The sequence below is a fragment of the Ictalurus punctatus genome, chromosome 21 (assembly GCF_001660625.3).
Source record: "Ictalurus punctatus breed USDA103 chromosome 21, Coco_2.0, whole genome shotgun sequence".
Taxonomy (NCBI): Eukaryota; Metazoa; Chordata; class Actinopteri; order Siluriformes; family Ictaluridae; genus Ictalurus; species Ictalurus punctatus.
Window position 1 is genome coordinate 16,276,336 of NC_030436.2, and position 14,270 is coordinate 16,290,605.

The window sequence follows — 14,270 nt, forward strand, 5'->3', positions numbered from 1 at the left end:
TGTCTTCCAAACGAGCAAACAAAATCAATTCTGAAACAGAAACCAGCAGGACAAATTTGGCCAGTACGTGTGGTCTCATGAAAACGTTTGGCCATCCGTGGTTAAATGAAATGTTTTGTTGGGAACAGATGTAACCGTTAAATCCATCCATCCACTATACCACTTATCCTGCCTTCAGGGTCACGGGAACCTGGAGCCTATCCCAGGGAGCATCGCGCACAAAGGTGCACCTTTGTACACCTTGGACGGGGTGCCAATCCATCGCAGGGCACACTCACATACACATTCACACACTCATACACTACGGACACTTTAGACATGCCAATCAGCCTACCATGCATGTCTTTGGATGGTGGAGGAAACCCCCGCAGCACGGGGAGAACATGCAAACTCCGCACACACAGGGCAACAGTGGGAATCGAACTCCCACCCCTGGAGGTGTGAGGCGAACGTGCTAAACACTAAGCCACCGTGCGCCCATGATCATTAAACAATTCTGCAAATTTGAATGCACAGTTATCTGTTTATCTGTTGAATTTAGCATATTGTAACAATTAAACAAAAAGTCTTAAAATCTGATTTGACTTGTTAGACCTTAATCCAAGCCACAATTCAAGGGATTAATAAATGTGTGGGTAGATCTCAAACATAACCTAAGAATATTTATGAGGTAGAAGCAGTCCTAAAGCAAGAATACAATGCTGGCCTCAAGAAACTTTTTAAGGTTGTGATTTCTGCCCAAAAGGTTTTACTAAGTATTGACTCATGAGATGCCCAAACTTTTGGACATGGCATTTAAATAATTTTTTTTCAATATGTTTTTACTCAGAAAATTCAGCAAATAAACACTAATGGTGTACTAAAATTTGCAGAAATTTGATAATTACCTTTATTTGTTACAGAGCTTGACTTAAAACACCAACCAAACATGTAATGTCCATAAGGCTGTATTAGCCAGCTGTCTCTCCAGATAATATGTACTAAATTCATATTCATACAAAATATCAACATGGGCTTGTTCGTTTTGGATGCACTCGCTGATCTATATATCCAGTTTGGCCTTAGCCCTTTAAACAGCTTAATTAAAAGACCAGTTAATAGATCATTGCGACCAGCCAAAAAGCTGACGAATCAGTCTGTCACAAATAAACCCAGTGAATTCCTTTCTCCCCTTGCTTTTAGGTTCCCACGTCACAACAGCCTGCGAACTCGTGTCTGCTGCTAATTACCTCAGCTGGGGGCCGAGGGGAGATCTGGCGGGTGAAGGTACGTGCATTTATTGCATCGCTTTGACAATAAAATTAGCCAGGTGCATTCATTTTCTTTTTTTCTTCTCAGGCATTTTTGTATTTACAGGACAAGTTGATTACAGACAGCACAAACAAAACAAAATATTCTGACAGTCATGCTCTTGGTATCTGTCTGTCTGTCTTTCTGAACGACTTACAGAAGTACTTTGTGTTTTCTATCGGAAAAACATGACGCTATTCCAAATCCATTAAGCTAAAACCCTTTTGGACAGGAGTTAATTTGTGAGTTTTTATTTGTTTGTGTAAGTGCTTGGTAAAAAGGTAGGTCTTCATAATCAGACAATCAAGCTCACTCCACCATCATGGAAGGGAGGAGGGAGCACAGAGTAGCAGGTAGGTCTGTTTTTGGCATTGTATGCAAGCATCAGTGTTTTAAATCTTATGTTGGCAGCTACATGAAGCCAGTGGAGGGAACACTGCAATGGGCTGATGTGGGAAAAGGCACACAACTCCATTCTGAATCATTTAGTGTGCTGGTGCACATGGCAAGTACTGCCAGTAGTCCTCATGGTCTCAAGATGACGAGGGACTCCACAAGCTGAGTGACCTTTGTGGAGAGAAAAAGGAAAATCCTTTAAGCTCGAGTCAGGTTATGCTGAATGCACACTACATGGTTGTAACCATGATTTCCCTGTCACAGATGCTCAGATATTTTCAAGCGTGTGCAATCCTATAATGAGTTGACGGGCAAAACCATTGACGGGCAACAGTCAAGAATCCTAGAGGAAACTATTGTAAGCACGATAGTATTGTTTCTATAAGAAGTCATATCCCATGTCGTTCCCAAATGGTTGTTAGGAAATGTGAAAAATACAAAAAAAACATAAAAATTCCCAACATCTGATGCAGATTTATCACAATGAATTTTCAAATGATGATAATTCGATATCATGCGACTTTCTTTTTTTAAATCTTGCAATCGCGAGTCATTTTCAGGCAACTTTTCTCTCGCGCTTGTGAATTGAAATCACACAATTGTGAATTTATATCTCACACCAGCAAGTTAATAGTTCAGAGTTGCAACTTTTTATCGTACAATTGCTAGTTGATGTCACACACTTCCTGCTTTCATTTCCAATATTCAAACCACAACAATACAAGCATATGCGACAAGGTGTAAACAAGGAATTTATAGCTTAATAAGTAAAGGCTATCAAAGTTGCAACTGGGAGATTAACTTGCATGTATGAGATACCCGGCACTAATGTCTATCTGTCTGTCTGTCTGTCTGTCTATCTAGAACAGACAGTCTTCACTTCCTGCAAGGAATCCTTCCTCCACATTTGTCTCTTATTTCTCTTTTTCCAATACAAAATAATACTAAAACAACCACCATAGCCAGTTGCTTGGGCTCTGTCTTGTCACATGACAGATAGATTAAACTCATGTTTAATTTGGATCTCTTTAGCTGGAAGACCGTGTGTGAGCTTCATCTGTGAACATTCATGTCGTGTGCATGCCACGATGTCCACAAATCAACAGATCAACAGAACTGAACAACAGAAAGAATCACTTTTGTTTGTTTTTTTATTACGGACTAAGGGCGTTGGAATCGAATCCTGTATGATTGCAGCTTTGGAGCAAGCACAATGCTTTTGAACAGTCACGATTTTCACATTTCTCACACACCTTTGTTACCAAGTCAAACACATTTACGGAGCATTGTGCTTGTTAATTTTGTCCCCTTATTTCTCTTGACTTGTCTGTTTTGACTGCACGTCCGATCGAGTTTCGAAGCTGTTTAATTGGCCCCATACTCCCACCTCACCAAGTTGCCTTTATTAGTCCTGGCATTTGTAATTGCATGCTTAGTGGTAATTATAACCCACGTCAACAATTTGCAGGCTTTAATAGGACGCCCGCTGATCATGCGCGCGTTAAGCTGGATCGCCGATCGCTGCCTCCTTGTGCGATTTTGGGTAATATTCTCACAGCAGGAAACGGGGTCTTGGGCTACTGGCAACTCTGTGCTCTTTTTTCATTCACTCCTTTGCTTGGTGTGATGGCAGTGCTGCTTTACAAAGCCTTAGTATCTTAGTAACAGGCCATAATGGCTGAGATGTTCAGAAAAGAGAGAGCGCGAGAGAGAGAGAGAGAGAGAGAGAGATGACAGGTTGGATCTCAGAGAGAGCGCGAGTATGAGAAACTGAGGAAATCATAAAGAAAGAGCATACTGTAGAGGAAGGAGTGAATCATACAAGGTGGATGATGGAGGAAATTCGTACTCGCTGAAATGTAGGAATTCTATAAAGATTTGGGATTTTGGTGGACACCAACCTTTAACCCTTTAACTCTCAGGACCCATGCCTACATAATGTAATATTCCTATTAGTTACTGGATAATATGTCTTAACGTAAACAATTGATTAATATGCCTGGATGTGAAGATAAAGTACTCTCCGATTGAAATAATTTCTCCTAACGCTAATATAATAATATTATGATAATAGGTTCAATGTTCATTTGAATAGTAAAGCAGGTGTTTACAGCTGTTAAACATGGCTGATGCGTAGCACCATGGAGCTGTTGGCTAAACTCATGCCAGTTGGATCTAATACGCATCTTGGGATGTGTCAAATACAGCTTACAGATGGCTGATTTGGACATAATTTCACTTTAGGATGTGGATTAATCATCTATTTTTTTTCTTCAATGCCCTTGGCATTCATATCTTGTGTGATGTGAGCTGTGTTAATTATAAAGACTAGACTAGACTATTATTTCTTTAACGATCGGCCCCATTTTTCGGTAGTTGAAACACAAATTCAAAATAGACACACGACATTTTGTACGGCTATAACGATTTAACAGTTTATATGCCCCCCGAACAAATGCTATCCAGGTGCCAGTTCATTTTTTAAGCTCAACCTAAAGCAATCTCTGTTATTGCGCCATAGATTCTCAGTTGCAAAGCTGTCACTTTAACAGGTAACTTTGCCAGTGTTTACTGCATCTGCGGGGGCACGGAGGACTACATTACAATGAGCTTGCGCTTTTCTTTCCCTGAATATAAATGTGAATTAACACACAGTGACATTGTCACTGAAAAGTATTGAACATAAAACTGTTGGTTGTGCGAATATGTGTGAGGCTGCAAGCTGCTTTATTTATTTATGTAATTATTAAAAAGAAACTTGTGCTATTTTATGAGCAAGATGTCAGGTTTTAATTTTCCTTTTGATAAATTGTCGTATAAAATGTATCTTATATAAGAGCATACCGTTCACACACCATTTACTTTATTAGGCCACAGAGCATCTGGGGTCTTTTTGTGTACTTTTCTAGCCACAAGCTTCAGAATGTTGAAGGTCTCAATCTGATTGGCTGTCCAAACGTTTTTTTTTTTTTTTTTTTTTCATGTGATGAAATGAGTTTTTCATAGCAAGTTCAAGGGACCCTGTTCTGTTTGACGCAATTACCACTGAGCAGATGAGAGGAATTTTGTGTGTTTGTGATTAGTCATCTGCAATGTAGGCAGTTTTCAGCTGTGTTTATTGAAACATACCAGACTCTCGAGCAAATACTGGAGGTCTGACTTGCAAGACTTAAACCTTCGTGACTCCATTAGTTCATTTAAATGGTATCACTTATATGCTATGACCAAGTGTTAACTACGTAAGGAATAAAACACAATGGGACGTATAGTATACTGGTATAGGAACTTGATTATTTTCATAATATATTTTCATCATATATAGCACAACATCAAATGTTTTACTCCTGTTGTACTGCAGCAATTTGCAAACGATTACATTAAAAAATATATTTTTATTCATGAACAATACATTGTACTTCATATCCATTTATAATTCCCTTTAACGGTATTGTGTTACCACAAGTAACGTATTAGAATGAGTGCTTTTAATATAAACCTGTGATAACCATAAACCGTGGTGGCTTGACAGTTAAGGCTCTGGGTTACTGATCGGAAGGTCGGGGGTTCAAGCCCAGCACTGCAAAGCTGCCACTGTTGGGCCCTTGAGCAAAGCCCTTAACCCTCTCTGCTCCAGGGGTGCTGTATCATGGCTGACCCTGCGCTCTGACCCCAACTTCCTAACAGGCTGGGGTATGCGAAGAAAAGAATTTCATTGTGCTGTAATGTATATGTGATAAATAAAGACTCATTATATGCTTTGCACCTGGCACTATTATCAGAGCTGCAGTTATAGAGTCTGACACCGTCTGACCGATCAGATTCGAAAATTCATCAGTGATGTGGATTTCTCAATTTCAGCACCTGACATTGACGTGAACATTATGGCCGTCTACAGATTACAAGAACAAACTTGTAAAAAAAAACAACAACAACAAAAAACACTTTAAAAACTCTTATATAAGTTTTTAATAGTTCATTTGGAAGTCGTTAACTTTTTTCTGATATATATGTAGGAAAAAATTTATATATATATATATATATATATATATATATATATATATATATATATATATATATATATATATATATATATATATATATATATATATATATATATATATATATATATATATATATATATATATAATATGTGTAATTTTCATCAGGCCAGGTTCTTGGGCAGAAATAGGTTCTGTTATGGGATCCACGTTCACAGTTAAGTAGCCAAGTGTGAAATATGCCTCTGTACTGTACAGTGTGTCTCAGAAGTAATACGGCAGTTAACATTTTGCACATTTCAAAATAATAAACATAATATTCCTTCAAGCTGTTCGAAATAGCACTGTTTTCACTCTTGTTTTCCTGATTTGTATAATGCCACAACAAAAATACATGTTTAATCTACATTGTTTGAGTTATTTCAGTTTTCCAAAGTCCTAATAGGGATAATAAAAAAAATTATTAAAAAGATAAATAAAAAATATAGTTGAAGACAATATAAAACAAAATGAATCTTCTAACCAATACATAATACATTACGAATAAGAATAAACAATATACAGTATATTTGCACAACATAGCAGAAGTTAACTATAACCTGGCAAGTATAAATAAAAATAGGCCCTCTGCGATGGATTTTGCTTCTGATATTCCTGACAGTTTTGAATTTCATGGTCTTAACTTCTGTATTGAATTCTAGCTCAGAAGGTTCTACTTGATATCTCCTAACACTCATCAGCTAATTACCAGGAGCTGAAATTGGTGTAGCAGAAGAGTGAAAACACAAATCTATGTAAAGCTGTGATTCTCAGTTTGACAGTCCTGGCGTGTAAGGTACACATGTCAGAATGAGATATTAGGAAAGAGAGAACACCATGTGAAGACGCTCCTCATTTTGCTGTGGATCAGTGCTCGTGTGATGCATTGCCTCTCCATAACCCTAACCACATTGAAAACTCAACTACATAGCAGGGAGATGGTTGCCAGAAAGGTTTAGAACACCTCTTTCCCTGGAGTCTCTTCTGAAATCAATTTGCTTGTCATTTATTTTTTTCTTCTGTATCGAGTTTGTTATTCAGAAGAAGGGTGGAATGAAATAAAAAATGTATGGCATGAGAACTGAATAACCCAGTCATTCCCAGCTTTCATTCTGTTACAGAACTTTTTTTAAAATTTTTTTTTAAAGGAATTAACCCAGCAACACTATAAAGCTTTATTTTGCTCATTAATGGTCTGCATCAGGATTGCTGCACTATTTTACAAATGGTTTCAGTTTTTGTTAAGCCCAGCTCGTCATTTCTGAAATTTGGTTGCATGATGATATGCCAGGTTTCATCATCAGTAGGCCTATTAGAATTTAATTTCATGCTGCTTGTCAATGTAATGCGAACTTATTGAATATAGATTCTGTTCAAATCATAACTTTTTTGGTTAGAAATTGAACATTTCCAATGACACACCTGATCTTTTTTTTTTTGTTTGAAAAATATTTTTATAACTCAATATCATGGTTGTTGCGACATCACAGTATTGCAAGATCGTGAGGCTGTGTCAGCAGCATAAAGTTGTTTGGTTTAAAGGATCACTCTTAGCCATCCATAGTTTATCACATATTCAACTGGATTGTTTGTTTTTTGAAGAGTATGCTAGCCAGGAATGATGCACGGTCCCCTCTGAAACTGTTGGAACGGCACGGCCAAGTTATTTGTCTGTGCTATACACTCAAAGGGTTTGAGACCAAAACATGGATATGAGACGGATATGTGACACTTCAAAATGGCTTGCCTTTCTCCCATAGACAGCTCTCTGATCTTCATGTTGGTATATCCTTTTTAACAGCAAATCCAGCCTTCACAGGTGAAACTGAAGGCTGAAACCAAGAGTAAATGTTCAGAGCTATTTATTGTTTAAACAGTCCATCCAACAAGAAACACCTGTCAGTCACGTTCCAAAATTTTTACTCGCCTACAAATTGGGTGATCTGGTACAAAATGCGCAATGTTCCATGTTGTTTAACACATCTACATATAAACACCAGGAAACAAAACTGAAATCCTAAACTCTCTTCTCATATTCATCTTTTGATCTCAACCCCAAATGTCTTCAGTTTATAGCAAAAATAAATGAATTGGCCTTGCCGTTCCAATAGTTTCGGAGGTGACTGCATCTCTTGAAATGTATAACATGAGTATCTACTGTATACCGGGAAAAAACCCCAGCAGTCCACCATTTATTTATTTCTCTTTTTCTTTTCTTTTTTTTCTTTTTTTTTTTTTTGGCTATGCTAGCACCTCTGTATTGTAGATCTATTGACACTAGTCTATTGTAATACTTCATACTCATTTTCTGAAGAGACATGATAGTATAAATATAGCAGCCTGTAAGAGAATGCAGGGAATCTAGCATGTAAACCAACATGGTTTGCATCAAACAGCCTCTTGGAATTTTTAATTGCCTTGCATCTATAATCTTTATATTTCTGTTTTTTTTTTTTTTTTGTAGCGTGCTAATGAAAAAGAAAAAAAAAACAGATGCTTTTGCTTCTGTTTTCCTCCATCTTATCTCTATTAATGCCACGTCTTAAAACCAGACCACTTGAAAGTAGCTCATTTCGGGTACATTAAATGGATTTCGTTAGATACTTCTTAAACACTGGTAGTTTTGAATATTCTCTCTTAAAAAACGAGATAGGAGAGCACATGAAGGGTCTAGGTGTGATTACATATTCTATTCATATTCTGAAGCCATTTGTCTCTTTTAATGGCTCACTATGTCAGTATTCAAACGGTGGATTACGATTCTTGTCACTCTGTCAGAGACGGATGAAAATGCGAAGCAGGAAAAGTTTCTTCTCTTGATTATGGAATAGTTCGGTAAGTGAAGTGAAGAGACTGGCCAATCAAAACAGACTGAAAGTACAATAGCCTGTTACATTAAAATCCTTCATCAAAGTGATGTGTAGTGACAACTGGCAAAGGTAAGTCTATCTCTAATCCATCAGATCTGTAACTCATGGTAAAAAAGCGGCTTTTAGGAAATGGTTAAGATCATCAGTTTGCTCCAGTTTTTTTTTTTTTTTTTTTTAGATAACATGAGCATGCCATTGAATCACTATATAATATACACACCACCTGCCTAATATTGTGTAGGTCCTCCTTGTGCTGCAAGAACAGCTCTGACTCATCGAGGCATGGACTCTTCAAGACCTCTGAAGGTGTGCTGTGGTATCTGGTACCAAGACGTTAGCAGCAGACCCTTTAACTCCTGTAATTCGTGAGGTGGGGTCTCCATGGATCTGATTTGGTTGTCCAGCACATCCCACAGACGCTCGATCGGTTTGAGATCTGGGGAATTTGGAGGTCGAACTCTTTGTCATGTTCCTCACGCCGTTCCTGAACAATTTTTGCAGTGTAGTAGGGTTGCTGAAAGAGGCCACTGCTATTAGGGAATACCGTTGCCATGAAGGGTCTACTTGGTCTGCAGCAATGTTTAGGTAGGTTGTACGTGTCAAAGTAACCTCCACCTACCTGGATGCCTGGATGTTGGTGGTTACATAATTAGCTTTTTTCTCGCATTTACACAGCCAAGTGTGCAACACAGATTCTGAGCATTGACCATTGCCAGACTATGTAGGTAATTTCACCAAATATTACTTAAAAAAAAGAAAAAAAAAAAAGAAAGTGTGATCTAAAAATCACTAAGCGCACCTTGAACCTTTTTTTGTAGGCTTGTATAGGATGCTTGCATGTAGTTTTGGATAAAAGCATCTACCAAATGAATAAATGTGAAAATGATTGTTTATTAAGTAACAGCAAGCCACTACTGATGCATAATGGACAAATGATCTGCTTCAGTATAATGTATCAGGTTGTAATGAGATTGCAGCGCTTTTATTGCAATGGGATCTTGATTATGGTGGAAACTTTGTGAGAGTGTGTGTGTGTGTGTGTGTGTGTGTGTGTGTGTGTGTGTGTGTGTGTGCGTGCGTGCATGCGTGTGTGTGTGTGTGTGTGTGTGTGTCTGTGTATGTAGGCACATGACCCTTCTTAATCTACCTGATAAACAAGCCAGAGATGTACTAACTTTATAATTGCGGACATCAAAAAAAGAACGTATTTGTATAGAAAATAATTGTACTGTGAATGTGCAATCGGCAAGACTTGTCTCATTATCGCTCTGTCAGTGCTCCAAATGTGACGAGACAGGACAAGTGAGAGAGTGTGTGTGTGTGTGTGTGATGAGAGGAACACCCTGAAGCAAACAGAGCTGTTGGCTCTGAGGCCCATCAGATGTGAGAGTTGGCGTCTCTGTAAATATCATTAGAGTGTGTGTGTGTGTGTGTGTGTGTGTGTGTGTGTGTGTGTGTGTGTGTGTGTGTCTGAAACCCACTCCAGGCCTCCAAAATGACTCGTTAGTATGTGGCCAGTGGATCAGCGCTTGCGCCTGTGCTCATTTTCGTTCCACGAACGAGTACGCTATCAGATAACGCTTCTCTTCTCTCCTGTAATGCAAAGAGGAGGTGGGATCCAATATCTTGGCTTTATGTAGCACTGCTGCTGTTAAAAATAGCAGCACGGTCCATGATAGGCCATATAAATCCCCTTGCTTGGATAAAAAAAAAAAAAGGTAATTGCTTCTACATGACTTGAGCTGACATCCTAGATGGGTAAAAAAAAAAAAAAAGAGAAACAAATGAATATCGAGGTGTCCCTGCGTGTCTGCTCAACAGTTCAGCATGTTGACGTACTTCCCTCTAAAAGGTTTAGCTTGTACTAGCGCAGGACATGGAATTACTTCAATCTTGTACATACTCTTATAGGATAGTTATCACTGAGGGGAAACAGAGGGCTAGGAAGTACTCCAAACTGTCGTTTAGTAACAATTATAGCTAAAGTCTGTATGTATGTATGTTAAATGCACCCTATTGCTGGTTTTAGTGCAGACAGGAATTCTCCTCAGTAGTCCTGTTAAGAATAAAATAAGGGCTTTCTGTTCCAAGGGAATCTACTCAAGGACATGAAAACACACTTGCTTGGTTGAGTGAGCACTAAAAGAAAACTCACGAAAGTATGGTACAATTTCATATGCATTTTTAACAGCGGGGACTTCAGGCACTAAGCTTCCTTACATGGCAAGCATATTTAATATTACGTCAAGTCACTGAGATTCTTTACACGATTAAACCACATGCCTGTAATTCTCAGATTTCAGAGACAGGAGGAATTTGTGGGAGAAATGAAATGTCTTAGGTGAACCCTGATCATTTAAAAGGTAGCACACTGACCAGCCACTTTAATACGAACACCCGCACACCTGCTCATTCGTGCAATTATCCAGTCAGCCAATCATGTGGCAGCAGCGCATTGCATAAAATCCTGCCGATACCTGTCGAGTTTACATTCAGTTTACATCAAACATCAGAATGGGCGGGGACTGGGATCTTGTGCTTGTGGCATGCTTGTTGATGCTGAAACTGCTATGATTTCTTATGATTTTCACACACAGCAGTATCTAGAGTGTTGCGAAATACAATACAACCTCCACTGATTGGCAGTTCTACAGGTAGACATGCCTCGTAAATGGTCAGATTGTTGCTGACAGGAAATCTACAGGAACTCAAATAACCACTCTTTACAAATGCGGTGAGTAGAAAAGCATCTCACAACACTTTAAACCTTGAGGTGCATGGGCTACAACAGCAGAAGACCACATCAGGTTCCAGTGTTGTCAGCCCAGAACAGGAATCTGAGGCTACATAGGGAACAAACTCACTAACACTGGACAGTTAAAGATTACAACACTGGTCTTGGCAAAGCATGAACAACAACAAGATCAGTTGTCAATTTCCTTCCAAAGTAGCATTTATGGAGTGTCTAGATCAATTGAACGGCATTTTAGAACAGCCTTACAAGGCTTTAGCGGGTTCACTGTAACATAAAGCTGCATTTTATTTTGTCTTATTAACTTTAAAGAGAGGGGGAAAAAGATAGGCCAGTGCAGAAATGACTATTTATAGCTGCTACGGACGGTCCACGAGACTAAACGTAATTAGAAATGGATCAAATTTGTGCAATATGTCATTCTTTAAAAAAAAAAAAAAAAAATTCTAATAAAATTAAAGGTTGGTTTAAGAGGAATAAAGACGTTGGGGATGTTTGGGCCATTTCACACCAACCTATCGTTGTGTTTTATTCCTTATTAAAATTGTACTTAAGGTTATATACATGCATATTTATTCAATCTAGACTTCACAGTAGGATGCTTTGAGGGAGCTTCATGATAAAGTGAGATGGATATAATTGGGAAATATTGCTTTATGTATTGCCCATTAAATAAATCACAACTCCTCTGAATCCCCTGCCTGCCTTCCTCACTGGAAATGACGAGACGGCGCAGAATTGAATTCGTAACCGGTTCCCCTTACTTTCTTGTGGTAATTTCCGAGACGATTGAACGCAAAGACGATGTAATTAGGAAAATCAGCAACTGCAAGTAATTGATACGAGAGCATCCAGCGAGAGCACTATGAGCACCGCTGTGAAACTTTATTCGGCGGAAACTTCTCACTAGTCACGAGGGGCTTGCGAGTTCTGCTGTGCTGTTGAAAATGTTTCGTCATGACAAATCTCATCACCAAACCAATATGTTGGCTTGAAGTTAGAGAGATTGTTCTCGGTACTGGATGTGGGAGTTGATGTTTGCGCTTTCCTTTCAGAAATAATAGATATGCCCTCGGCTTGACACCCTGGTTCGGGGATGGAGTTGCGCGTGCAGCATCACATCTTGCACAGTTTCGCAGCTCTGTTTTATTTGTGATGAAGAAACTCGCTGTGGGTTCTGGAGATTCGGCATGCTGGAGCGTCGACTCTTTCATTTCTCTCTCAGTTCTTTCTGTGAAAGGTAACACAGACGGCTACCTTGGCACGGTAACAGAGGAAAGAATCCTCTCCTGACTGAGGCTTTAGCAAAACCTCTGCGGTTTTTCCTGAGTGGCCATATTGTTGGGCTCTTTGATGTGGATGCTTTTTTATGGTGCTCGCTTTGCTTCCTACCTGGAAAGGCACCCAGATGGAGGACAAGGAGAGGGTCGTGGGTATGCGTCCACATGCCATCTGTCCTATATATCTCACACTCACACTCACACAACATGCCCTGCCTTGGACCCGGGCTGAGAGCTATGTTTACTGCAAAGTGTTTCAAAAGGAAAGTGTGTATTTTATGATAGCAATTTTATAAGTAACACTTTCTACAGTAATGCAATAAATCAGTGCTTCTCAAAGAGGGATCTGGGAAGCCACAAGGGTTCACGAAACATATTCAGGGGTCCGTGGCTGTTTTTTCTTTTTACATTTATTTTTATTTTTCTTAGAAATTTGTTCCACTGGTGGAAAAAACAACCCAACATTATCCAAATGATTATATGTACTATTGAGTTCTTATAAATACGTGCCCCTTTGAATGATCACGTGAATCGAATGGGTTTAATCCACACCTCAATAACTCAAAAACAAGTAAATATTGTCACCTTGGACCTAACGTGTTCAGAAAATTATTGTACACGTTTAAATAACGAGCCTAATATTTAAACAGTCGCATAGTGTTAAAAATAAATAAATAAATAAAAATGAATCTGTACTGAAGCAGTGAGTGGAATTTGTTTTCCACTTAAAGGGGTCCTTGGCTCCAAAACGTTTGCAGTAAATAATTCAAATGTTAGAAATGGCTTTTCAGTACAATACTGATTTGAAATATTGTTCTTCAAGGCGAGATGGTATTCAATCCTTTGAATTGATGAACTCATATGAATAATGAATTTATAAACTGTGCGCTTCATCCTAAAAGGGGGGGAAAAAAAAGAAGCTTTATTGTTAAGCTATTTGTTATGGAAGTTGCACCCGTAAATTTTTGTCTCTCTTTCTTTTTCTGCTAGCGTACTGTCTCTGATTTCTGGTGCCGATTTGAACTAAAAACCCCTTTAAACGCTCCATTATCGACCATCTGCTTCCTCTAGCTTATATTCAAACCAGCGCTCACAATTAAAGAGCAACAGTAATTATGCAAAGTATAAAGAGAGCGGCCTTGCTCTTTCAGATTCAGTAATCAACACAAACAACTCCTTTTCCCCATAATCAATAGCCTTTGTCTGATGTTAATGCGAGTATTTAGTAACATGACTCAGGAAATGGACTAAAAGCTCAATACCTGTATGCCGGTGGTCCACAGTCAATATGAGCTTGGTTTCAAGCAGAGTAGTTTAATATCTGTAATGGCTTTGGATGGGATTTATAACAGTAAAATGCTATTATTTTTTTTTAATCGCGCTCCCGATTCTGGATCCGAGTCCACCGCTGAGAAACTGTTCTCTTGATTGTCAATGACAGCGCTGTCTAATGGAGTTTATACATTACCATGGATTTAAATGCAGGTGGCCAAAGCTGTGATGCACAAGCAGATTGGATGTGATGTAATTTATGAAAACATGGGTTTGTGAATGAAATCCACTGCTTTCCACTTTATTTAGTACTATTTAGGAGCAGCGGTGACACATTGGTTGAAGTTCGGTGCTAGAGAAAGCATGTGGATGG

The 14,270-nt window shown here is 38.7% G+C and overlaps 1 protein-coding gene across 1 annotated transcript in view; it reads left to right on the forward strand.

The window, feature by feature from the left end:
* Window positions 1–14,270, forward strand: part of fhit (fragile histidine triad diadenosine triphosphatase) — a 265,926-nt gene that overhangs the window by 22,184 nt on the left and 229,472 nt on the right. The window contains exon 4 of the mRNA XM_053673957.1: window positions 1,183–1,266. Coding sequence (XP_053529932.1) covers window positions 1,183–1,266 — 84 coding nt within the window. The remainder of the gene's footprint in view (window positions 1–1,182; window positions 1,267–14,270) is intronic.